The 26,286-nt window shown below is 46.9% G+C and overlaps 1 protein-coding gene and 2 long non-coding RNA genes across 5 annotated transcripts in view; 1 reads left to right on the forward strand and 2 right to left on the reverse strand.

Moving 5' to 3' along the window:
- Positions 1-21,893, reverse strand: part of Kctd1 (potassium channel tetramerization domain containing 1) — a 203,724-nt gene extending 181,831 nt beyond the window's left edge. Inside the window, exon 1 of the mRNA XM_052741590.1 lies at positions 21,771-21,893. Coding sequence (XP_052597550.1) covers positions 21,771-21,779 — 9 coding nt within the window. The 5' untranslated portion in view covers positions 21,780-21,893. The remainder of the gene's footprint in view (positions 1-21,770) is intronic.
- Positions 18,392-26,286, forward strand: part of LOC128112557 (uncharacterized) — an 84,383-nt gene continuing 76,488 nt past the window's right edge. For all 3 annotated transcript variants that reach the window (XR_008219025.1, XR_008219024.1, XR_008219026.1), the window contains exons 1-3: positions 18,392-20,573; positions 24,016-24,125; positions 24,580-24,632. This is a non-coding gene — a long non-coding RNA (uncharacterized LOC128112557). The remainder of the gene's footprint in view (positions 20,574-24,015; positions 24,126-24,579; positions 24,633-26,286) is intronic.
- LOC128112558 (uncharacterized) lies at positions 19,685-21,756 on the reverse strand. The gene is made up of 2 exons (XR_008219027.1): positions 21,514-21,756; positions 19,685-20,660 (listed from the first exon to the last, which is right to left on the reverse strand). It is a non-coding gene; the product is annotated as an uncharacterized LOC128112558 (long non-coding RNA).

Genomic DNA, 26,286 nt, shown 5'->3' on the forward strand with positions numbered 1-26,286 from the left:
GGAGGAGATGAACTGGGGCCAGCATTCACCTCCCTCTGTAGATGCAATGTGACCAGTTGCCTGGTGCTCCTCCACATCTTCCCTGCTGTGGTGGGCTGTGCCCTCAAACCCTAACCCCACCCAGGTAAACCTTCCATCCCTTGCATTTGCCAGGTGTTCTGGTGCAGCTGTGGGGAAATAATCTGTCCACCAGTCCAGCTTGGGAGGCCACTGGTCTGCAATCTCAGCTCCGCTGTGGTCTAAGCTGTGTGACCCTATGAGAATGACATGTGACATAGCTCTCTGTGCTTCCGTCTCCTCGTCTGAAGGGTGGGGACGGTGAATGACATGATGCTGACACCAGGGCCAGTACAAGGTCTCGCAGGCTGCTGCCATCACTATGCTCCTCTTAGAAAATCTAACTAAGGACAGCTCGGGTTAATGCACCACACATCCCCAGCGTCATTTCAGAAAGTTGTAGAAGTCTCTCTCAAACATATAATGCTTTGAAATACTGTTTGTAGATAATTCGCCCATGAATAACACCCCAAATTTCTGTATCCACCATATACTTCCCTCCCTATCACCCCACAAGAGATTAAGTTCAAAGGCTCTCCATCCCTTATGTAGTAGAGGCTTCTGTGATTAATCCTAAACCCCCATTCTCCACAGTTAATAGCAAACCATTCCAAATTCACTCTAATTACACTTTCCCAAGGTCCCACTGTGTTAATTACTTTTCTATTGCTGTGATAAAACACCATGACCAAAGAAGAAAGTGTTTATTTGAGATTATGGTTCCAGAGGGTCAGAGTATATGATGGGAGAACAGAGGCGGCAGGTGGCAGAGCAGGGAGCCGAGGGCTCACATCTTGAACCCTGTCTTGGTTAGGCTTTCTATTGCTGTGAAGAGACACCATGACCACGGCAACTTTTATAAAGGAAAAACATTTCATTGGGGTGGTTTACAGTTTCAGAGGTTTAGTCCATTATCATCATGGTGGGATAAGGCGGCATGCAGGCAGACATGGTCCTGGAGAAAGAGCTGAGAGTTCTACATCTAGCAGGCTACAGGAAGTGAACTAAGATACTGGGTGTGGCTTGAGCATATAGGAAACCTCAAAACCTACCTCCATAGTGACACACTTCCTCCAACAAGGCCACACCCACTCCAACAAAGCCATACCTCCTAATAGTGCGACTCCCTTTGGGGGCCATTTTCTTTCAAACCACCATAAACCCCAAGTATAAAGCAGATAAAACAAACCCGAAATGCTACAAGTTTTTAAACTCTCCATGGCACACTTCCTATAACAAGGCCACGCCTCCTAAGCCTCCCCAAATAGTGCCACCAGCTGGAGACCAAGTATTGGAATGTCTGAGACCTTGGGGGTAGTTCTCATTTAAATCACCACACCTGGACAGTCAGTAATCTTCTAGTCTCGTAAATATTTTATTTGTCTCCACGGTGTTTCTGGTAACTCTGAGAGAGAGATTCCCTTTCTGTGACTTGACTGTACGGTTCTGGGGCTCTACAACGTGAACTTGGAGGACGACAACAGCATGCCACCATAGCACATGGTTGAATCTGCAGAAAGTTCCATGTGTCTCACCATCACCACTGCCAACTACCTCTCAACTGGCTTCCTAACCTCCTCACATTATCTACTCTTGTTGCACCAGCCCTCGGTACATGATGGTTTCCCATCAGCGAGGACAGAAAGTCTGCGGCTCTTGTTGAAGTCAGCCCTCGGTACATGATGGTCCTCCACCAGCATGGATAGAAAGTCTGGGAACATCGCTCGATAACAAACATGTGCAGACATTTCCCCCTTAATGCCTTCCCCTAAATGACACAGCACGACCATTTACACCACACTAAGTGTTATAAGAAATTTAGATGGGAGGACTGTGAAGGCTACAGGAAGACACCATGCCATACGGGACTTGGGTGTCTATAGACTTCGGTATCAGCAGAAATCCTGGCACCTGAATACAAGGGACAACTGTACTACCAACCCATACTTCTAGAAAGTTTGTCAGGATGTCCTTCTAGTCAAAAGGTCTTCCCAAATTCTCTGTTAGTCATGCTCTCAGGGAAGCCCTCCTCTCTCCTTTACCTCTACTCCCCATCTCTGGTCCTCTTCAAACACCTGAGAAGTCTGACGGAAGTGGGGAGATGCTAACACAGTTGCAGCCCAAGCTCTCCTCCAAGGTCGGCACGAGAGACCTGGGCTTGAATCTCTCAGAGCATGAGGGAGCGAGCAGCTGGTATCGGTCCTGTGTCTCTGAGTGTGCTCAAGGGTGTGCCTTGCAGTACTGAAGCCGAAGGAGATGAGGGTCCCTGAGGAAGGACACTGTAGAGAAGACAGCCGGACACAGCGGGTTGGGACAAGGAAGTCTAGAGAGGCCTTAGCCTTGGATATAAGTGGGGTAGTGGGAGGGGTCCCAGGTAAATCTGGCCAAGGCCAGTGGATGTAGGGATCCTAGGTCGGGCCCAGGCTCTTCTGCCAAGTCCAGTAGGCTGTGGGAGTTTCTTGGCTATTTGAAAGCAAGGACAGAATGCCAAAGAAAAGAACAGTGTGATGGCTGGGAAAGGATCTCACAGCCACCATCAGGCGTGGTGGTACATGCCTGTAATCCCAGCACCAGCACCAGGGAGGCTGAAGCCGCCTTCCAGTGTGCGTGTCAGCATGCTCCACACGAGCGTGGACCACCTGCATGGTACATCTGCCCTCGAGTCGCTGTGTGTCTGGGGGGGTAACAGAGGGAGGAAAGACGCCACAAGGATTCCACACTGGGCATGTGGCCGGATGGTAAGGCCACTGCAGGAGAAGCTGAGAGAGCAGGAGGGCAGTGGGCTCACCTGGGGACCCCACAGAATTGTCTGCCAGGTGAAGGTGTACCCTAGGCAGGTGGAGACACAGGAGGAAAATAGTTCTTCCCCTAGTCCAGGACACGATACCTTCTGGGATGGACAGACATCATCAAAGGGAGACATCTTCAGAGGAGGCTCAGGGAAACCAGAGCAAGAAGGCAAGAACTGTAAGTTGGACAAATTGGGGGGCTCTAGAGCCTAGGAAGGAGCCAACAGCATCTCGGAACCCACACTGCCTTTTTCTGTGGCAGCCACGTTTATCTTGGGTCTGCTTTACTGTCCCAGCTTTGTGGGACTCAGAGTCCTCACAGGTCCTTGCTGCCTCCAGTAAGCTGTGGACATTGCTGGGCTTCTGCCGGGTGGTGGGTGGTCATCAGCTGCTCCTAATGCCATTTACTCTCCTCCCCCAAGATCCCAAGCTCGAGAACGGGGACCATTCTCACAGCCCAGCCATGCCAGGTGACAAGATGCTGGGGGAATCAGTGCTTGTAACTGACAGCATATATAAAACCCACTCGTACAGTTTGCATTTTTAAAAATACACCCGCACTCTACACCAGAAGCTCCTCTGCCCTTTTTAGCTTAGTCACAGCTTTGAGAATTCTTCCCACGACAGACCCTTTCCCTGTCGGGCTGGCATTTGGTAACTCGGGCAGCCGGAGCTGAACCTCATTTTCTGCTCAGTTTGCTTTTTGAAAAATTTCCCTACTGGTCTCTGTCACAGTGATTTCCCCCAAGTCTCCTTACCCCTGAGTTATGAGAACCCTCCTCTCCAGAGTTCAAGGTGCATTCCTTCTGGCATGCTGGACTCTCCATGTAGGAGCGCATCATTCTGATGGTCAGGTTGCTTCTTCTGCTCAGTGCCTCATTTAGACACAAAATGCAGTGGCTTTTTCCCGGCTTTTCCAGCAACTCCGATAGGAGGTATCAGTTCGTGATACATTTATCACAACTCCATCTTGTGTTTCTTTAACAGCTGGACTGTCAATGTAGCTCAGCTGGTTGAGTGCTTGCTTGGCATGTATGAGGCCCTGAGTTTGATCCACAGTACCACATAAACTGGGTGTGGTGGCTCACACTTGTAACCCTAGCCAACAGGATCAGAAGTTCAAGGTTATCCTCAGCTATGGAGACTGACATACACCAAACCAAACCAAACCTACCAAACAAACAAAACTAGACCGGTCGGTTCCATTTAGAAGCAGAAAGGCCAGGCTGATGGTACACACCTGTGATCTAAACACTTGGAAGGATCTAAACACACAGGTAGGAGGATTACTACAACTTTGAGGCCAGCCTGGGCTACGTAGTCAGACAAAAACACCTCACTCATGTACGGGTGCGTGTGTGTACCTGAGCGCGTCTGCAGACATGATGCGTACCTCACAAAGGTTGGGGTGACATCACTGCCGTTGTCTGAGCACTCACCAGGATTCAGGCGGAGTGCTCACCAGATGTAGCTTCTGCCCTGCAGGTGCCTGGCCTGCCTGCAGAATCTGGGCCCTGCCTTTGATTCCCTGTGCATGATGCTAAAAGGGTAACTCCTGCAGGAGCGCTGGGGCAGCTGAGCAGCATGGAAGCTGTAAGTCACCCGTGGCAGCAGAAGTCAGCGTTCTACGCTCTCATCTCTACCTACTGTCACTTCTCCCACAGACAGTGACCAGGATTTGGCTGTCACGGGTTGACTTGGGAAAGTGATGGCATGTATCCTAGAGATAAACAGGGCCTTGCAGGCATGTGATGTGACACTATTCCATTAAATAAACAGCTGTTGGGATTCTAATTTCATATATAAATCTTGAGGTTTCACACACACACACACACACACACACACACACACACACACACACACACACAGGAAAGGGGGGGGAGCAGCAGAGTGTAGGAGGAAAAATTTCCTTAAACCATCTTCCCAAATTTGATTCCAAACTTGCATTTCTGCTCCAATTGGAAAGAGGCAGACAACCAATGATACCTATGTGGAATACTAAGAAATTCAGTGATAGTTCCCCATTTTTCTAAATCGCTTGGGAAAATACATTCAGTTAAAGAAAAAGACAGCACTATATCAGGAAAGAGGCTGAGATTCAGGGACAAGCAGAGACCAAAGTGGCCTTCAAGGTCAATTAAGTAGCATGAAATACTGGAAGGCAGCAGAGGTTTCCACTGGAAGAGAAGTTAGGGAGAGCCCTGTGGAGCATGCTGTACCCGCGTTTGTGATCCTGTTCTACTCGGCCATGCTACTAGAACCCACGAGGAAAGGAACTGATCTGAAAAGAGCAGTCTGTGGGAAGGAAGAGTCAGGAAGGAGAGGAAGCCCGGCATGCGTGCGTGCGTGCGTGCGTGCGTGCATGTGTGTGTGTGTGCGCGCGCGCATGCATGCATGTGTGTATGTGTGTGAGTGTGCCAGAGTCTTTTTGTTTTTAAGAGTGTGTATTATATTCAGCTTGGGTTTTATAATAACTCACTTTCAGACAAGTTGGCTTTAAACAACAAATTTATTTCTCCTGATTCTGGAGGCCAGGAATTCCACGATCAAGGCACTGCCCAAATCAAGTGCTGGCAAGGGGTGCTCCTGGTGCTCAGACAGCCACCTGTCTGCTGTGCACTCCGCAGCCTCTGGTGGGTAAGCCTCACTGACTGGAGCCCCATGGGTGTGTCTCTGAGGGTGTTTCCTCGGAGATTAATTGAGGTGGGAAGACCTACTCTGCATGTGGGTGTGCCATGTCTGAGGGCTGAGGTCTCAGGGAGCCAGCAGAGCACCAGCAGTCAGTGCGCTGAGCTCCCTGACTGCAGGTGGAGCACGACCAGCTGCTCACCCTCTGTAGGCCAGGCCATGCCTGCTACCACAGCTGCTCACCCTCTGTAGGCCAGGCCATGCCTGCTACCACAGCTGCTCACCCTCTGTAGGCCAGGCCATGCCTGCTACCACAGCTGCTCACCCTCTGTAGGCCAGGCCATGCCTGCTACCACAGCTGCTCACCCTCTGTAGGCCAGGCCATGCCTGCTACCACAGCTGCTCACCCTCTGTGGGCCCGCCCGGCCACTCCCGCTACCACAGCCGTTCTACCACACTGAACTCTAGCTCCTTGAGCTGCCATGAACCTTCCTGACCTTCAGCTGCTCTGTCAGGTAGTTAGTTTGTAACAGCAATGCCCGAAGTAACCAATGCCGTCTCTTGATGCAAAAGCAGAGAAAACAGGTCTCTGTCGCGAACCTGACCAGGTAATGACTCTACGCCCTTATGACTCTATTTTCCCTTAATTATATGCCCAAAGGCAGATCTCCAAAAATAGCCACACTGGAGCTTAAAGATGAAAAATTTGAGGGGCGGGGAGGCACACAGACACAGGAATTGTTTTTGCAGTTGTAAGCCAGGGTCAAGGGCCACTGAAGAGAGTAAGGGGATTTTTATATCAGAACCCCCCCCCCCATGAAGAATGAGGTAAGACAGTAAGAGGGTCTGCCAAGCACAAGCCATACCAAGGGACCAGCTATGCCCAGTGACAGTGATGCCATCCAGACACTGGCCTGGGTACCACACTCAAGCACCTGCTTCAATTGTTGCATAGCACTTAATTATACCCAGTTAACCTCTTTGTATGTGTGCCTGTATACATATTCATATGTGTGCATGTGTGTGTGTGTGCATGTGTGTGTGTGTGTGTGTGTGTGTGTGTGTGTGTGTGTGTGCCCAAGTGTAGGACCCAGGGGTCATTCTTTGTTGTCTTCCTTAGTCACTGTTCGCCTTGCTTCTGAGACAGAGCCTCTTACTAGCCTGGAACTTTCCTACTAGGCTAGACCGGCTGGCCAGTGACTTCTAGACATCCTCCTGTCTCACCTCCCCAGCGCTGGCATTCCTGTGTGTACCACTGTGGTTGGCTTTTAGTGGAGTTGCTGGGGATCAAACTCAGTTCCTCAAGCTTGTATGGTAAGCACTTCACTGACTGGGCCACCCCCAGCCCTTGATTACCTTATTCTGTTACCCCAAGAATGAAAATGAGACCCTGGATCACTGCCTTGCCCCCCACTGTTTAGGAAGATTTAGGGTCATGCCTGGCACACACAAGACAGAAAAAAAACCCACAGAAACAAAAAACAAAACATATAAATCGTGTCTAAATGAACAGATGACTTTAAAACACGTTTAAAACTACATTCATTTATCTGTTAAGAGGAGCTGGGTGCACGTGCCGTAGCACGGATGTAGAGATCTGAGGACAGCTTGCAGGAGTGGGTACCTCCCTCCTACTGAGGAATTGTCCTGAGGATTGAGCTCAGATCCTTGGGATCGATGGCAAGTTCCTTTACCCATGGACCCATTTTGGTCAGCCAGGAACAGATAATTTTTTAATGGCACCAATGAGCAGAAATATGTGACAAAGTACCATCATCACTCATGTCCCTAGGTTGAAAAGGGAGCCTTAGAGAGCCAAGAAGAACCAAGGGGTCCAGGAAATGGAGGAATAAGGTAGGGGGCGTGGCCTGTTGAAGAACTAGGCGGCAGCAGCCAGGAGCAGGAACAAAAGCTATGCTGACTCATCTTCACCTCACTGTGTAGCCAAGGATGACCCTGAACTTTCGTTTCTGCCACCGAAGTGCTGGGATTACAGGCAGCACTAGCATGCTGTAGTATCTGCATTTCTTCGGTTTGAACCCAGGGCTTCCCGCATATTAGGCAAGTTCTCCACCAACTGAGCTACATGCCAGCCCTGGGAGACAGAACACTTGTAAACTGCATTATTAGCTCTTGAATAACCACAAACGGAGCCCATGTATGACTACACAAACTCATAATCTGGGGTTAAGAACAATTATATGCAAAGAACCTTGTACATCAATCAGCTAGAAGCATTATACCATCTTCATAAGGTACTGAGTTAACACAGAAACTTAGCAGAAGATAGCTTTTGTTTTTCAGCTGTTAAAACAAAAAAAAAGAGCTATCTGTCTTACTCCTTAGTGGGGTAATTTAGAAATGTTCTTCCCAGGCATTTATAGTTTGCAGAAGAACTGTCAAAAATAACTGAAGTACATGAATATTGCAATTGTACAATGAAAGGAAAAGAAAAAAAGAAAAAAGAAAGAAATCTAGAGGCACATTTTCCAAAGCAAAATCTGAATCTATGTCTGAAGTCTGAAAGGCATTTAAATTGTATAACTTGTTACTTACTTATGTATTTAGTTGTGTGCACTCACGTTCCCATGTGGGCATTTTCTAAAGTTCAGAGAACAAGTTGAGGGAGTTAATTCTTTCCACCCACCATGTGGATCCTGGGAATTGAACTCAGGCTACCAGGCTTGGTAGTGGCAGGAACCTTTGCCCCGTGAACTGTTTTTCTTGGCCCTTTAATCTATTTTGACTAACACATTCTTTAAGGTCGAGGGATGACCACGGAAGACCCTTGAGTAATTATGCAGAATGAACCAGTTCAGCCTTCTTTCCGATCTCTCTCTCTCTCTCTCTCTCTCTCCCTTCCTATCTTTTTTCTTTTCCTTCCTTCATCTTCCTTCATTTCTTTCTTCTTTCTTTCTTTCTTTCTTTCTTTCTTTCTTTCTTTCTTTCTTTCTTTCTTTCTTTCTTTCTTTCTTTCTTTCTTTCTTTTGTTCGTTCGTTTTTGAAACAGACTGGGTTTCTGGCCATTCTGGAACTTGCTCTGTAGACCAGGCTGGTCTCGAACTCAGAGAACCCCCTGCCTCTGCCTTCTGAGTACTGGGATTAAAAGAGTGTGCCACCACCAGCCTGGCTTGGTTGCACTTTTTAAATGATTTGAGCTTCTGCTAGAAATATTCATAGTTTCTCATGCATTTGGACACAAAGACATATCAGAAGCAAGAGAATAGCGTTGTGCAATGATTTGCATAAACACAAAAGTTTGATGCAGGAGACACAATGATAAGAAATAGCCCTGACTGCTTAAGGTGGAAGTTTGAGGAACTTACTCCATCTCACGTCCTCAGTTCTGACTCATCTACCAACATACATGACTGTCAGGGTCTCCATGATTCCACCAGCTGTGAACTCTCATGCTTTTTCCTGCTCAGCAGTGACACATAAACTGGGCAAAGGTTAGATCAAGTCCTGGTTTTCCTTCAGAAAACCACCTGCTTTTTTATACAGCTAGTGTGACTTACACAACCTTGGAATGATTCATCACTGCTTTCCTTCAGATTTCTGAAATATTTCAACCATTCAAAAAGAAGACTTAATTCTGAAATTTTGGCTTTCCTTTAGAGACTGATGTGTCTAACCACTTCATTTGATGATAGTACAGGCCACAGAGTCCAAACCCACAAAAGCTCAGCCCTAAAACTAGTCTTACCTCCCACGCTGCAAAGGGCATTTGCTTTGTCAGCCTGTTTATTTTTGAGAGGGGTCTCAATAAAGGTAGCACAGGCTGGCCTTGGACTCAGAATCCTCCTGCCTCCATGTCCTAAGGCCAATGTCCCATGTCCTCCGTGTCCCAAGTCTGGTGTCCCACGTCCCACGCCCACCCCTGGGTCAAGGAAGGGCTCAGTTAGTGCATACTGCATGTGACTTCCTTTCACTATTGTGTGTTGCCAGAACTCATGTGTAAAAGAGTTGTTTTACTGGCTGTCCCTCATAAGCGATGGGAAAAGCCTGTGGTGGAGTGTGCCTGCTGTCTCGAAACTTGGAAGGCGGAGGCAGGAAGATCAGAAGTTCAATCATCTTTCACTACATAGCAAAGAAAGAGACTTAACAAGTCACCTGACTTTTCCTACTTCCTTGGGAGATCACGTGTAGCAAGCCTAGGAGAGAAGGAATCTCTCAGGGAGTGGGGCCATCCAGGGCCTCTCACAGAGTGGGGCCATCCAGATCCTCTCACAGAGTGAGGCCATCCAGAGCCTCTCACAGAGTGGGGCCATCCAGGGGAGTGAGGCCATCCAGGGCCTCTCACAGAGTGGGGCCATCCAGGGGAGTGAGGCCATCCAGAGCCTCTCACAGAGTGGGGCCATCCAGATCCTCTCACAGAGTGGGGCCATCCAGATCCTCTCACAGAGTGGGGCCATCCAGGGGAGTGAGGCCATCCAGAGCCTCAGCTAACAGTTCAGCTTTCTGAAAATGGCTTAAAGGCTATAAATGTGTAAAGATCCCTCATTAAAAATGTAAAGAGCATTTTTTTAATGCTGATATGATTTATCACATACAACTAGAACATAATCCCCATATGCTCTCATTGTTGATTTCCCCGTATCTGTAAATCAAGGCCAGGCTCTCAGAGGACCCAGAGCTTAGCGCTTTACTGTACAGTAGGCTCGCCACTCACTCGTTTTCTGGGTCTGAGTATGAATTATAGCCAAAGGATTTATGCTTCTTTTGAAATCTTCTTCCCCCACCCCCCATGAAGGCTCTTGCATCTCAGGCTGGCTCAAACTACCCACGTAACCAAGGATGGCCTTGGAGTCTAATTCTCCTGCCTCCACCTTCTGAGAGCTGGGATTACAGGGCTGTGCCACCCTCCCTGGTTTGAGATGACTAGGGGACCCAATTCATGGGTTCCTGAATGCAAGGCAAGCACTCTGCCCAGTGAGCCACATCCTCAGCCCCGGAAGTGCCTTCTCGTGTTTTTTATAGGTCAAGACATAACTATTTTCCCCATTTTACAGAGTGGCTAGGAAGAATTAATATCTACAAAGTACTTAATGAAGCCAGATTTATGGTCATAGAGTTAACAGTGGACTCAGGGTTCCAAGCAACTGGAAGACCAAGTTTCCAGTGCCCTACAAGACAGAACCACAAATAACTGTTCAGTGACATGTAGCATGTTTCCCTTCATGGTGGCTCATGAATACTTACAACTGAGTTATTATCTTTATTAAATCCTACATTTCTCAGGAATAACTGATCTCAAGTCTTTTCAACGGAGCATGTGATAATATGACTAATGCTGGGGGATAATAGCACTTTCCTCTTGATTTCATTAGGCATTCAGGACCCCAGTCCCAGATAATTCCCATCTCTGGGAAATCACAGTAGATGCTAACGAAAGTATACTCTTTATCTCTCCTCCCTGGCCCACTGCCCAGGAGGAAATGGGCTACGTAGAGGTGCTGATGCTTCGAGCTTTGAGCTGTCCCTCTGAGCCTCAGTTGTTCCCATGGAGGAGCCAAGGCAGGTTTTAAAAGTTGGCTCAACCCAGAAATGCCAGAAAGTAAAAAACCTGAGGCTTGACAGGAGTGTGCGTCACCGCCATCTGCTGGATGGAATGGGCATCGCACCAGCTCCCGAGCCTCTCTACTGAGTAAAAATCTTCTGGTTCCGATCAGGGTGGGGTCAGAACACGGTGACTTATTAATTGTCTGCAGTGTTTGGTAACCCTACGAATTTGCACAGGATGAATTTCCTGTGAGCAATCAAGCAGTAAATGGGGACCGGGAATGCAGTCTAGCATGGATGAAGCTGGGTTCAGTCTCCCAGCGCGGTTTACACCAGTTGTGGTGGCACACACTTATAATCCCAGCACCCAGCAGGTGGGAGCAGGAGGCTAAGAAGTTCAAGGCTCTCATTAGCCAAGCTCAAGGCCAGCTTGAGCTACAAGAGACCCTATCTTTAAAGAACAAAACAAAACAAAACAGTAAAAGAGGACTGTCTTTGAAAGAAAGTTTGTATGTTCCAAATGATTGATCTAGTTAATTAGAAAAAGCCCATAGCCATCAGGCCAGGGCATCTGACAGAACACAGATCTTCTTGTCAGCAGTAGAAAGGACTTACAGGAAGGTAAAATCAGCTGATTCTGTGTTCATGTATTCAGATTTACTGAGCATCAATGCTGTATGCCTTACAGAACTGGGTATGGCAGGAAGCACGGGCAATCCCAGTACTTGAAAGCAGAAGCAGGATGATAAGGAGTTCGAGGCCAACCTTGCCTAGTAGCAAGTTGGAGGCTACCCTGGGCTACGTGAGCCCTGCCTGACTCAAGAAAAACAAACAGGTAAACGGGCTGCAGCCATGGCTACGCATTTAAGAGCATTCGCTGTCCTTGCTGAAAATAAAGGTTCATAACTACCTGCAACTCCAGTTCCAGGGGATTTGACACCCTCTTTGGGCCTCAGCGAAATGGATACCCACATAGTGCACAATACTTTCATTCCGGCACTCACACATACACACAAATAAAAATAAAACTTTGAAAGAAAAAAAAATGGGAGCTCACAGGTTGGGAGCACTTGCTGCTCTTCAGAGGACCAGAGTTTGGCTCCCATACCCATGCTGGGCAGCTCACCACTGCCTGGAATGCTAGCTCCATGGAGTCAGAAACCCTCTTGGCCTCCATGGGCGTACATACACATTGACACACATAAATGAAAAATAAAAATAAATATTTAAAACAAAACCCAACCTAACAAAAAGAACTAAATAAGCAAGGAAAATAAACACAGCCTCTATTCTTAAAAGAACATGCTATCTTCTGATGGTCAGTGCATGGTAGGCATATGAACCTCCTTAATTCTCAGAAAAATCTTCAGGCCATTACTGTCTTATTTATAGTCATCCCATACTGTTACCTCAGTCACAGGGCAGAAAACTACTACCATCTCCTCTACAGTTCTGAACACCAAGGCTTAGAAAAATGAGGTCAATCAAGACGATACAGTTAGAAACTGATGGAGGCAGGTGTGAATATGGGATCATGGAGGGGGCAGGTTTGGGGGAAGAGTTGTTAATGCCCGGGACCAACATAGTGCTTGATTCTTTCACACAGAGATTCCTGGTCTTTGGTTTTACATACATTTTCTGTTCCATTAGCTACAGATTGCCAGCAAAGTAAAACTGGTACCCAACTAGTAAGTGATGATGACAATAGATGCTTAGGAAGGATTCATCCAGAAGAATTTCCCTGCCTCTAGAGAGCATTTGCAATCCATCCAGTTAACACTCTCTTCAGTTCAGAAGGCATTGTCCTAGGGACAGCCTGTGGCAGCAGCAGGGACCATTGTCAGCTCCTCGCTCTCTGTAGAAAACAAATCCACGTTTTGACTGACAGAACAGAATATGCATGAGTATACACTTTGCTCAGCAAGAGCTTTATAACTGGGTTGTTCTGATGGCAACAATCCCAAGCCACTTTGCTGTGTACTTGTATGTGAGGGTTGCATACACTGGTATGTACATGCGTGTGGGCATGTGTGAAGGCCAGAGGTTGCTATCTGGTGTCAAGCTCAATGTTTCTCCATCTTATTTTTTAAGACAGGCTCTCCCACTGAAATCGGAAGCTTACTGTTTTGGCTAGATTGGCTGGCCAGTGAGCTCCTGGAGTCTGCTTCACCCCACTCCCCAGTGCTGGAGTTACGGGTGAGCACTACCACACCAGGCTTTTATGTGGGTGCTGGGGACTCACACTCAGGTCCTCAGGCTTGTGCAGAAAGCACTGTTACCCACTGAGCCACCTCCCCATCCCCTAAAACCATTTCCATTCTTTCCTTTTTCTCTTATGAATGGGGTAGTAGTGGGAGGGAAGGGAGGAAGAGAGTGAATGGGAGCTGCTGAGTTCAGAGAATGAATGGGAGCTGACGGCCCTGCAGGAACACTCTGCACAGTGCCTATCAAAATGCTCAGAACCAGGAGGCAGAGGCAGAAGGATCTCTCTGAGTTTAAGGCTAACCAGTTCTACATAGTGAATTCTAGGCCACCTAGGAATTTCACATAGTGAAACCCTCCATCTCAACAAACAACCTAAAACAAACAAAAACAAACAAAAAAACCCATCCCATTAGCCTAGATTGGATAGTGAGCTAGGAATGTGCATGAAACAATGAAAAGATTAATGCTAAGGTTTGGCTGTGGTGATACATTATTATGAAAATACCTGCTCCATTCAAAGGGACAGAAACTTTTGAAGGACCCCATAGACAAAGTTAATAATATACCTTAGAATCACTTAAGACTTCAGACTGCTATTCTACTGCATACTAAGCCTGTTTCCAGAAACTGCTTTTAGGAGAACAATGTAAAAACCAACCTTACTTATATTTCCCATATAATCAACTTTTATAACCTAAGTAAATGCATAGCTGTAATCTTTTTTTTTTTTTTTTTTTTTTTTTTTTTTTTTTTTGGTTTTTCGAGACAGGGTTTCTCTGTGTAGCTTTGCGCCTTTTCCTGGAACTCACTTGGTAGCCCAGGCTGGCCTTGAACTCACAGAGATCCGCCTGGCTCTGCCTCCCGAGTGCTGGGATTAAAGGCGTGCGCCACCACCGCCCGGCCATAGCTGTAATCTTAAATTATATACTCTTCCATGCCCAGACCCAAGAGCAGTGTGTGTGTGTGTGTGTGTGTGTGTGTGTGTGTGTGTGTGTGTGTGTGTGTGTGTTATGGTAATAAATGTTGGAAACAGAAAACAGGCTGAAAGCAGCCTTATCAAACGAAGACTCCCCACAAATGCTGTAAACAGCATTCACATAGTTCTGGACAGTGTTGGTTTGTTTGATAATGAGGTCAGCTAGAGTCAGTGACTTGTGAAACTCTGCTGAAGATTTCTGTGAGGTACCCCATTCCTTCCCCATGTGGTGCTTCTGTCCTGTTAAGTAAACACAGAGCAAGGGAGGAGCAGACGGACATGCAAGGACGGACACACACCCACAGAGAGACAGAGAGACAGAGACAGATAGAGACAGACAGACGGGTGACTGATGGACAGAGGGACAAACAAGACACCTTTCAGGAAGGCTGAGATTCAGACTCATACAACCAACAGACAGGAATGACAGAAGACACAGGGAGAGAAAGAATTCAAATCTAGCCTCACTAATTCGGTGAAATTACACCAAGGGGAAACTTAACAATTTCTTTCCCTTAGTTCAGTACCAACACATTATTGGTGGCTCTGAGTTTACCACGAATACTTTCCACCCAACACATCTGATAGGTGATCTACTGGCTTAGAATCCCTGCTCGGCCCCAACCCCAGACTTACACATATAACCATTGTAAGTAGTGTTATTGGATGGGTTCAGTGAGCATGGTGGATTTGCTCCTCTTCGTCATGGACATTCCCAGTGTCTGGGCACTCATGCAGCCTGGACACAGCGGGGCTCAAGCACCTGCCTTGGGGTATTTGAAGCTGTATGTACTCTTAGCAACCACACAAGGCAGGGTGGAGTTGGAACTACAGGTGATATGGCCGAACTGGGGGATATTTATCTAATTAGAGCCCATGCCTTAAGGCTACCTGCTTGAGAACCATCAGGAAAAAATGTCTTAGGGAATCTAGCTGTGTATCAAACTCCCACAAAGAGAATGGTATTCACATTGTTTCCTGGAAATCACTGAAGCCTGAATTTTCTGGAAGGAGCCCCAGCCTGGAATTTTCTGGAAGAAGTACAACCAGAAAAGGCACATATTATTAAAAAAGATCTGTAGCAGACTTCTTTAGTGGAAATTCCCTTCCTAATAAATTTTGATGTTGAAAGCAAAACCACTTAATGCCCAATTCTAAATTATTTAAAAACGAAGTCAGTACTTAGTGCTGCTTTGGTGGTGAATAGCATACTGGACAAAATGATCTGCTAGCTCTTTTGTGTTTTTGGGAATCTAGACATCAAGGAAGAAGTTTTGGAGACATAAGAACAAATTAAAAGAAGGAACCAATATCAGATATCAGAAGTACCAAAATGTTCACTTATATAGAAATATGAAAAGGTTGCCTGGAGACCAGGCTAGCCAAGGGTCAGTGGATAAAGTTCAAACTGCCTTAGGGATCATATGGTTTGAATTTAAAATGTCCCCCAACTGGCTCGTGGTCTGGATGTTAGTTCTCCAGTGGATGAAGGTATTTTAGGGGGCTGTGGATTGGTGAGGAGGTGGGTCTAGGTGGTAGAAATAATGTCTATACTTCCTGGTTAGCCCCCACAGGAGCCTGCGGCCTGAAATGAACCTCTCAGCCAAAGCACTCTTCCATGTCTTTCTTGTCCTAAGCTGAAACCAAGAACCAAGACGGACGTCTCTTCTCCTAATCGCTTCTCTCCGGTATTTTGTCCCAGCGACATAAAAGTCACTGTGGTGGCAGGAATGGTCCCATGGGCTCCTAGCTTTGAATGCTTGGTCATTAGGGAGTAGTACTGTTGGACAAGGACTAGGAGGTGTCACCTTGTTGGAGTAGGTGTGGCCTTCCTGGAGGAAGTGTGCCACTGGGGGTGGGCTTTGGGGTATCAGAAGCCCAAGCCAGGCCCAGTGTCTCTCTTTCTCTTCCTGCCACCTCTGGATCCAGATGTGGGATTTTCCACTCCTCTCCAGCACCATGTCTGCCTGTGTGCCTCCATACTTCCCACCATGCTGATAATGGACTAAACTTCTGAAACAGTGAGCCAGCCCCAATTAAATGCCTTCTTTTATGAGAGTTGCCATGGTCATGGTGTCTCTTCACAGCAAGAGAACACTGACTAAGACAGTCACCTACACAAAGGACAGATGCAAAAATAATCTATCTAGGCAGGAGACGATCTAAGGGTTATTTATATCATTACAAGTCCTTCTTTTGAGAGACATACAATGATTATATTATTTGTATGTAAATGACCTTAAAAGGCAGAGTTGAACAGTTAATTTTTAAAAAATATCTATTCATTTATTTTATGTATGTGTGTGTGCCTTGCCCGCTACATTTTATGTGCACTACATGCAATACAGGAACTCACAGAAGCCAGACATTATATGCCACTGTGAGCCAACATGTGAGTGCTGGAAACCAAACCCAGGTCCTCTGTAAGAGCAGTGAGCAGTCTTAACCATTGAGCCATCTCTCCAGCCACCAAACGATTTTTCTAGTATTTTAACACCTTAATATTTAAAAAAAAATTACTAGGATAAATTTATTATACACAATAACAGATTTCATACATGCACACAATATTCTATTCACCCCATTTCCTTCCTTGTCCCCCAACTCCTGCTCGTCCCCCTCCTCTTCCCACCCAGTTCTCCTTCTCTTGCGTCATTTTAAATGACCCAATGAATTGAACTAGACTGACTTACGGGGCATGGGTGCAGGGTTATTTACAGAAGCATGGGCAGCTTGCCAGTCACAACACCACTGGTTTATGAGATTCTTGACACAATGTGTGTTATAGGACACAGATCTGATTTTGTTCCAGTAGGTTAAACACAAGCCTCTCTCAATGATGACTCCCAGCTTATCAGGAGCAAGTTAAACAGACCTCACAGGGCAGCTCACAAAGAAAAAGGGGGCTTGGAGAAGAGGATGTGAAGGGCAGGCAGAGGAGGGCCTGATGTGCTGCGGCCACCGCACAGGACTGTAGAACAAATGGAGCCGTTGAAGAATGAGCAGACCAAATGCCTTGGCTGCCTTTGTGACTTCAGAGACACTGGGTGTGAATGAGGCTTCTCACTGCCAAACCCTGCCTACCAAACACCACCCTCTATCTGATTAACAGGCCCTGTATTCCTTACTTTTCTTGCTGCGACCGAACAAATATACAGGAGTATTACTTAGGGAAGTAAAGGTTTGTTTAGGCTTACAGTTTGAGGGGGCCAGTCCCTCTCGGCGGGAAAGCTACGGTAGCAACGGCTTTAGGTGGCAGGGGTATGCCCACGGACGCCCCCCACCCTTACATCTTGCTTGACCTGCCAGCACAGAGAGGACAGGAAGCAGGGCCAGGATATGAGGCTCAGAGCCCATCCTCAGTGACCTACTTCCTCAAGCAAGGCTCTGCCTCCTAGAGGTTCCATAACCGTCCAAATCTGTAGCACCAGCCGCCATCTATTCGGGGGACATTTTACAGTCAAGTCACAACGTGCCCCAAACCTTGACACTTAACAACTCTCTCCTTCTGGTGACCCGCACAACTCTCTCCTTCTGGTGACCCGCAACCAACCTTTCCCTCGATTCTGCAATGTTTACCTTCTAAATGGATCTCAGATTCTTCCATCACTGCTTCTTCTGCCACAGTTCCATCTGCTCTTGCCCCACCCACTGCAATAGCCAATTCGAGGGTTGCACATCCCCCACCTCGGGCTGTCTAATCATCTGCCTCTGTGCTTCCAGAACTGTCCTTCCAGTGCACACACCTCACCATGGCTCTCCTCGTTTTTCTCACTTACCTAGCCCTTGGTATTGCTCTGAGGGTGAAAACCAGGTCTCCGTCCTGCAGCCCAGCTCTTTCACCCTGCCTCTCAACATTTAGATCTCAGCTTCTGGAGCTTTCTCTGGAAATCTGACCCTAGGCATGGTCATTTTGCCCCTGTTGGGTTCATCCTACTAAAATTTCCCTTTTCTTTCAAAGCACTGATCTCTATCAGCTGTTGGGTTACTGGGTTAACGTCTGTCTCTGGAATCAGGCAATCACGGCTCTGGATGCCCTTCCCCACCACGGAGTCTCCAGCCGCGAACGGGGAGTTTCCTGTACAGCCAGAACAAATAAATATTGGTTGAATGAATGGATGAGCCTAATGAGGACAGACTTCAGAAAATGATTCTTAAACGATAATCTCATCTTACTCTTCACAGAGCTCTCAAATCAAACTCTTCAAAAGCAAAATATTAGTTACGTCTAGTACATTTTTATGAATGAGAAGTCAGGGAGCTGTTACTGTTTTCAGGGAAGTCCAATTGTTCCTCGAGTCTGCACGAGGAAGCTCTCAAAATAAGCACACAGAGCCAAAAGTTCATATTCCCAAGGTGTTTCATCTTGAGGATAGATAAAATTTTGTTTATTGGAAAAAGATAAATTATAGTTGAAAAAAGTTCAGAAAATGCAGTTTAAGAAGCAACTTTAAAAGAGTCTTTGAGTCACTCAAGAGGGATGCAAAGGGGAGATCTGAGCAAAAAGTGTATTTCAGGATGCTACACTCATCACACTGAGCTTAGAAATGTCAAGACCAGAAAGCATTTGTACAAGCGTTATTTGCTAAATGCAGAGTCAAATGGAACTTAATTTCAGAACTCTCTCCAACGAATACAGCTTTCACTTTCTATGCTTGCATTTTAAAAGAAATTGCTTTGGGTAAATAATTTGGTGTAGGTAAGCCTAAAATGCAGGATTCAATGCAAACTGACCAGTACATTTTCACCAGTCAGTAGAAGTCTTTCTTACTATAGTTATTTTCCAAATGCTTGGGTAGCATCAAATGGGCAGTAATTACTGAATACTCTCCCCCAAATACATGCCTCCCTTTAGAATATGAAGAATAACCAGGAAGACAAAATTACTTTTGAAGCAGGCCTTTACTGAGCACCCTTACTATACAAGGTCTGGCAAAGAATTACAAACCCAACAATTGTACAGCTAGAAGAGAGACCTCTAGTGTGTGTTCGGGGAGTTTATATTGTGCTCCGGGCATAATTAATAGAGCAAAAACCACTGCAGTCATTTTGCGTGCTGTGGAGGGAGATTTCCCCCCCAACTATCATTCATACTTAATGCATCTAGAGATTTCGTCCCGGGAAACCAATGGCACTTTTGCCTCGACAGTTACATTCTCCTTATACACAAAAGCCCCATCCCGTGAAGTTTTCTCTGCGATCTGGAGTTTTAAAGTTCCAGGGTCACCTTTGTCCCCTCATTAGTAACCACTTAGCCTGCTGCCATCCTTCCAGTCACCAACAGCTCTTCTCAATCTGCATCAGCAGGACTCCTACACAGCCAGCCCCTTCTCCGAAGCCACATGTCACCAAAATCTAAACACGAGGAATAAAGCGGCATCTTGCCCATTATCCTCGAGACAAATGGACTCACTGCTTTTTAAAATTCACCAAGCCGGCTGGCTATTAGCTCCCACAACCTCCCATACGGGCAGGTAAATTCCTTGATGTTGGCTCAGATTTAATGAATCATTCCATGGCATCAGTCTCAGCCTTTAAAAATCCTTTATTTTCTTCTTTCCCACATTAAAAACATTTGAGATACACACAGAAAATGCTTCCCCCGGAACGCACACACATAACACACGAAACAGGAGGTCTCTTAAGGAGTCTACTGCTGAGAAGGTAAAAGCATTTTGCTCATTTTTAATTTGCTAAAACAATCCAAGCATGCTTGGTACCCAGAGGGTATTCTCAAATAAACTTGTATCTCAGGCTGCCAGCTTAGTTGATTGAAAACAGAAGGCAAACGTTTCTTAAAGAATGAGTATGCTAAACTATTGTGTCTCCCTGAGTGCCACCAAGGGCAAACACCACACACACACACACACACACACACACACACACACACACACACACACACACACACACACCACGGGAAGGGGTGAGCAAAGATTTGCTTGAAGGCAGTCAGTACTACGGTCTAAACGGTAGTACAATATTTGTACAATATTTGAATCAAATTACTTCTGCCTACTGCGGAGTCCCTCTTAGCCAGGAAGCCAGAGCCAAGAGGGTCTCGGACAGTTCCCGCGTGCGATTCTCCACGTACAAAGCCGACCGCCCCATCGTAACTTTGCTAACTTAGTCCGCTCCGACCCAGCCGGCCCCCGAAGCACAGTGACGGTGAAAACGTGTTGACACTGGAAAATCATTTCCACGACAGCCTAAGTGTTGGAAAGCACAAAGGCGATCCCTGTCGGCCAGCGATCGCTAGGAAGTTGCTGTATGCGGGACGCCTGTGCCAGGCGGGCGTCCAGGTAAGGAGTCCCCGCACCACAGCTTCGCCCTCCCCTTCTTGGACGTTCAGGGGCTCCACCTCACTTTGGAAGCAATTCACCACAACGCGTCACCCGCCCCGTTCTTTTTTCCAGGAGGTGAGGACTCTTTTATTTTCCAGCCAGGTCCCTCTTGGGGGCAGGAGAGGAAGCGCACTCCACATTTCCATCAAGAGGGGAGGCAGGCTGGGGGGTGGGGAGGAAAGAGGTCAGAAAGGAGCCAAACTGCCTCCCTTCCTCCCACCTCTGCGCCCCGGAGCGCCGGTTCCGACCGCGCACACCGGTGGCGACCAGGAAACTCTGTCCCTTTAAGGGAACAGTGGCCGCCAGAAGAGGGGGAGGGAAGGACGGCGGCTCCGGACTCCGCGCTGCTGGCTCCGGGAGAGGGGGCGAAAGCCAAAAGCCACCGCCGTTACCTGCGGCGACCGCAGCCTTCCCCCACCCCAGCGCCCCCAGCCTGCGCCGGCCTCCCAGGGAGACTTCCTAATCCAGGCTCTCTAACCGGGGAGGAGGTGGGGAGGAAGAGGAACCGGCGCTTTTTAAAAAATAAATGAAACATTTGCACCCCGGGAGGGGGGAGGGGAAATGGGAGGGGATGGGAAAGGGCTTTAAAGGCGCCCGAGTGGGCGGAGGCGACGAATCTGGATCAGCCCGGGTTGCACGCGGGCCGGCTCTCGGCACCAGCCGCCGCTCACAAAAGGGCTCAGCCCGGGAGAAAGGGGAAGGGAAAAATAAATAAATAAATAAAGCGCCCCGGGGCCCGATCCGCTCGGCAGCCACAATGGCGTCTTTGAGCGGGTGTCCCGGGGGGCGCCGCCAAGGCTGGCTGCCAGCGGGGCGACGGTCCCCACCCCCACGCGATCGGCGCCGAGCCCCGGGGCGCCCCGGGAAGAATGGACGCGCGCGGCTGGCGGGAGCAGGGACGGGACGCGGGGGTCCGAGAGCCGCGGGGCTGAGCTGGGAGACGCAGGACCCGGCCGCGGGGACACCCTACCACCACCACCACCACCCCAGCCCGGTCCGCGCGCCGGCTACCGACCCCGCGGAGCCCCGACCCAGGCTCCCGCCGCCTCGGCCGGCACCCGCTCGGCTCCCTCTGCCAGGAAGAAAACCGAGGAGCCGCAGCGGCAGCCGGTGCGAGCGGATCCCCAGCCGCCGTCCGCGCCCGGCTGCGTGTGTGCGAGTGTGCCGCGCTCTCGCCCCATGCCTGGCACATGCGTAAAAGCGAGTTGCGCCCAAAGTCCCAGCCATACCCTCCTTAGCAAATAATAACAAACCCAAACCGTCAGATCTTACCTGAAACATTGAAGCACAAAGTCTCTCTCCAAGTCCCCTTTTCCTTTTCCTCTCCCCCCTTTTCCGATTTCTCTCCCAGCGATCTGCTCGCCTCGCCACACCAGAGAGAAATGCAATAGCTTGGCTAAGGTAGACAGAACAAAATACAGAGGAGAGTTGCTCCAGGGCTTTGAAACCCCTCAAGGCAAGGATCAGGATACAATTAGCTCGCGCCTCTACCTCTAGTCCAAATCTCCAAAATAAAACTTAAATCAAATTAACCGATCACAGGGTGCACAGTTGATCTTCAAAAATAAAGCCTTACATCGACTATAGAGAAATATACATATAGGAATTTTTCCCCAGATTTTTTTTTGTTGGAAAAACAGTCTCATTCCATCCTCCAACTTGCTTTTCACTCTCCTCTTGCACAGAAAAGCTGATTTTAATCGTTGTGATTAGTTTTGATGTAACGTGTCCGCAGGCGATTTCTACAAATGGATGGAGTGTTTCTTTGCCAAAAGAGGGAAACGCAGCAGATGATGATAATTATAAGGATTGTTGGTTGTTTTTTTTTTTATTTGTGTTTAGAGCTCTCGCTTCACTTTCTCGAGTTGACCTGACGTTGCTGTTACCAGAAGGTCCCACAACTTGTTGATGAGGCTCACCGCCCTGTCTGATCAAAGGCTAGGTGATAATTTGGCAATAGAACAGCATGGTTTTGGTTCCTTTGGCGACATAAATGTCCCAAATGACGTGGATAAAAATAAGCACATGCAGTCTGCTTTGCCCCAATCAAGTCTGAATCAGTGCCTGGGGGTGATACACAAACTCATTTCAAATGTTCAACCATGCAGAATTGTAAAAAGATTGAAGGAGTTACACTGCATTTTTTTTTTTTAGTGGCAAAATTAAAAGAAAACAAAACCCAACATACCTACCATTTAGGTTTATTTGATCAATCTTCTGAACATACCTCCTGTATTCTCTGCTTGCCTCCCCCTGATACCTTTGTAGGGAGTCCATTATTTGACGGAAGGGCTCATGTAGGGAAAGAGAGAAACACAAACACATCTCCCCAGATTGCAGCTCTGGGTTCTGACCCTTCCCCCCATCACTTCTTCCTCTCTAGGTCTTTGTTCAAAGACTTTTGCTGAAGACTGTCCTTTATCTTAATTCTTTTCAGTTAGAGTGGGATATTTGATTGTAAACTCAGGGGTCACCTCCCATTAGTGTTAAATCCTTGCAGGATGCTTTTTGAAATGGTATGTTTTTGAGTACTTCACAGTTCATTAATTCAAAGACTTTGCTGACATTTCATATATATACATGTATATATACATATACATGTGGAGAGAGAGAGAGAGAGAGAGAGAGAGAGAGAGAGAGAGAGAGAGAGAGAGAGAGCGAGCGCCTGAGCAGGTTGTACGGCCAAGGATACAGAAACAGGAAAGCCTACACAGAACCAGATATGCCTTGCAAATACTTGTAGCTGGCAGCATTTTACAGGAAGTGATTTTACCCATCATTTTACCTTCAAGGTGAGGAAGTGCTACAATGTCAGTAGAAAAAGGAAGGAATTCGTTTGTCTTTTTAAAAATAGGGTCCAACAAACTAATCTGTAATGACTTAAGAGACTGATGTTATAAGAAGAGTCAGAGGTAGTGGTAGGTTTTTCCTTTTAGTGTGGAAAGTATATTAGGGCATGGGCAATTGCTTTGAGAACATCATTCCCTTGGAAGAAAAGAAAAATATCTTAAAAAGCAACACAAAGAGACTCATAGTTTCTTTGCATATCTCTTTGGTAGATATATTCTGTGACCTGCAATAAAATGTTTAAAGTGACTACAAAAGCTAAATTCAACAGAATGGATGGTTCATTTTCCAAAGGACATGAACATAGAGAAGTGAAAAAACAAATCCAGTCATTTGATGTGGTAATTCAGGCAATGTGAGGATCTCTTCCCTGAAATGCTTAGAATCAGGGAGTTCAGATTTTCAAATAAAGCATACATATAAAGAGACATGAGTGGATGGGACCCAACTCTGAACATGACATTCATTTATATCTTATGTAATACCTTCCGCGCACAGCCTGAAGGTAAGCACACACATTTGTGTGGGGTGTCGATGTATGTGTTCATGTGTGTGTGCACATGTATGCAGATGCAATTTCGTGTGTGTGTGTGTGTGTGTGTGTGTGTGTGTGTGTGTGTGTGTGTGTGTAGGCCAGAGGTCAACATCTAGTGTTTTCCTTTTGTTTTAGTTTTTTGAGACAGGGTCTCTTACTGAAGCTCACTGATCCAGCTAGGCGGGCTGACCGGCAAGCCCCAAGAATGTCCCTATCTCCGCCTCCTCAGCTCTGGGATCCCACAGGTATGCCGCTGCACTCATTCTTGCAAGGCAAGAGTATTGACTGAGCCTGTCTCCCTGCCATTGTGCAATGTATTTAAGACTCTTGCGCATCAAGCCAAGTCTCCCAGTGTGGAGTTTTCCCCTTGTGCAGTCAATCACAATGCTACTCAATGAGTTTCAACTTTTGGAGCATGTGATAGTTTTGTCAGTTTATGTAATCTAGAATCTTCTAGGAAGAGAGTATCAATGACAGATTGTCTAGATCAGGTTGAACATGTCTATGGGTGATTATTTTGATTACATTAATTGAAGTGGGAAGACCAACACCCTGTGTGTGGCAACATCGCAGAGTAGAGAAAGCAAGCCGAGCACAGGCACCCTTGCATTCATTTATTCATTCATTCATTCATTCATTCATTCATTCATTCATTTTTTCTCTGTTTTTATCTGTGGATGATTTGACTTAATGCTTCAGGTTCTTCATGGTGTGACTCCCCTCCCCACCCAAGATGGACAGTACCTGGAGCTGTGAGTAAAATCAACCCTTCCTTTTTCAGCTGCTTCTGCATGGCATTTTACCACAGTAACAGAAAAAGAAACCAACGCACAGCATTTCAGAGTTTGGGAATTAGGGATGCTCAACCTGTCTGTTAAAGCCGTGATCTATAGAGACTATTAATTAAAAAACAGAAACACACCCCCCCACCCCCCCCCCCACCCCCCCACCCCCCCCACCCCCACCCCCCCCCCCCACCCCCGCAGAATCTCAAACCCACATGTCCTGTGGAGAACAGTGCACTGCTGTCCTGGAATGTTTGAGCTGGAAGCTCCTTTGCAGACTAGTATGTCACCATCATTTCAGCAATGAAGGTAGGAAGTGAAGAAGCTTGCCTACTTATTTTTTAAAGGTTCCATTTCTCATTGGTTATTTTTGCGGGTGTGTATGGTGAATGGATGGGTGAAAGTGCTTGTGTGGAGGTCAGAACACAATTGGTGGAGTTGGTTCGCTTCTACATTTACATGGGTTCTGGAGACTGAACTCAGGTCATCAGGCTCAGGCAGCAAGCACCTTTTACCTGCTGAACCATTGTGCTGGCCCAAGATGCTCTTTATAAAAATTGGTTCATTGATAGGTTGAGGTGGTCCAAGTCTGTGGTAGTTCCAGTGGCAGGCAGTCCACACAAACTTCTCATTTTCACTAGCTTGAAAATGCATTTTGTTTTATGCAATACAAATAGATGAACGAACTTCAGGCTCTCTAAATAGTGAAGATGATGATCTTTAAGTTTTAAATTTTAAAATAGGTGGCATGAGAGTGCACCCGTAATTCAGCACTTGGGAGGTGGAGGCTGGAGGATTGCCAGTTCTAGTCATCCTAGGCTATCCAGGGAGTGCTAGGCCAGCCTGGGCTACAGAGACTGTCTCCTAAAATGAACAGGCTATTCATGAAACAGCATGAGAGGAGCCAGGCCCTATCTTACCTCAAGGCCAATTTCAATTCTATTTGCAATCACAAAATGACTTGAAAATACCTTTTTCAGCAGGTGTGGTACATGCCTTTAATTCCAGCACTCTGAAAGCAGAAATAGGTGGAACTCTGTAACTTCCAGGCCAGCCTGGTTCACAAAGGGAACTCCAGGACAGTCAGGACTAGAGAAGAAAATCCTGTCTCAAAATAAATAAATAAATAAATAAATAAATAAATAAATAAATGTGTGTGTGTGTGTGTGTGTGTGAGAGAGAGAGAGAGAGAGAGAGAGAGAGAGAGAGAGAGAGAGAGAGAGAGAGAAAGAGAGAGAGAGAAGCAAAAGAAAAGGAAAAAGAGAAAAAGAGGGAGAGAAAAGAAAAGGAAATACTTTTTCCCTGACTGATACCAAATATGAACTTCAGCCACTCTGGAGTTTGTGTAATGTGTGTGAACATATGTGTTTTAATTACAGGATGAAACATTCAAACTCTTTCTAAGCTCTTACTGTCCACAAATATCTAAAGACCAGCAGTCTAACACTCGTTAGCAAGAGCTAATGGTATAGTTTTTGTCAGCAAAAAAAAAACAGTCAGGGTGTTGTTGGTGCACACCTGTGCACAGTCAGGGTGTTGTTGGTGCACACCTGTGCACAGCCAGGGTGTTGATGCACACCTGTGCACAGTCAGGGTGTTGTTGGTGCACACCTGTGCACAG

Source organism: Peromyscus californicus, unplaced genomic scaffold (assembly GCF_007827085.1).
Source record: "Peromyscus californicus insignis strain IS unplaced genomic scaffold, ASM782708v3 Scaffold_17__1_contigs__length_78620276, whole genome shotgun sequence".
NCBI classification, from domain to species: Eukaryota; Metazoa; Chordata; class Mammalia; order Rodentia; family Cricetidae; genus Peromyscus; species Peromyscus californicus.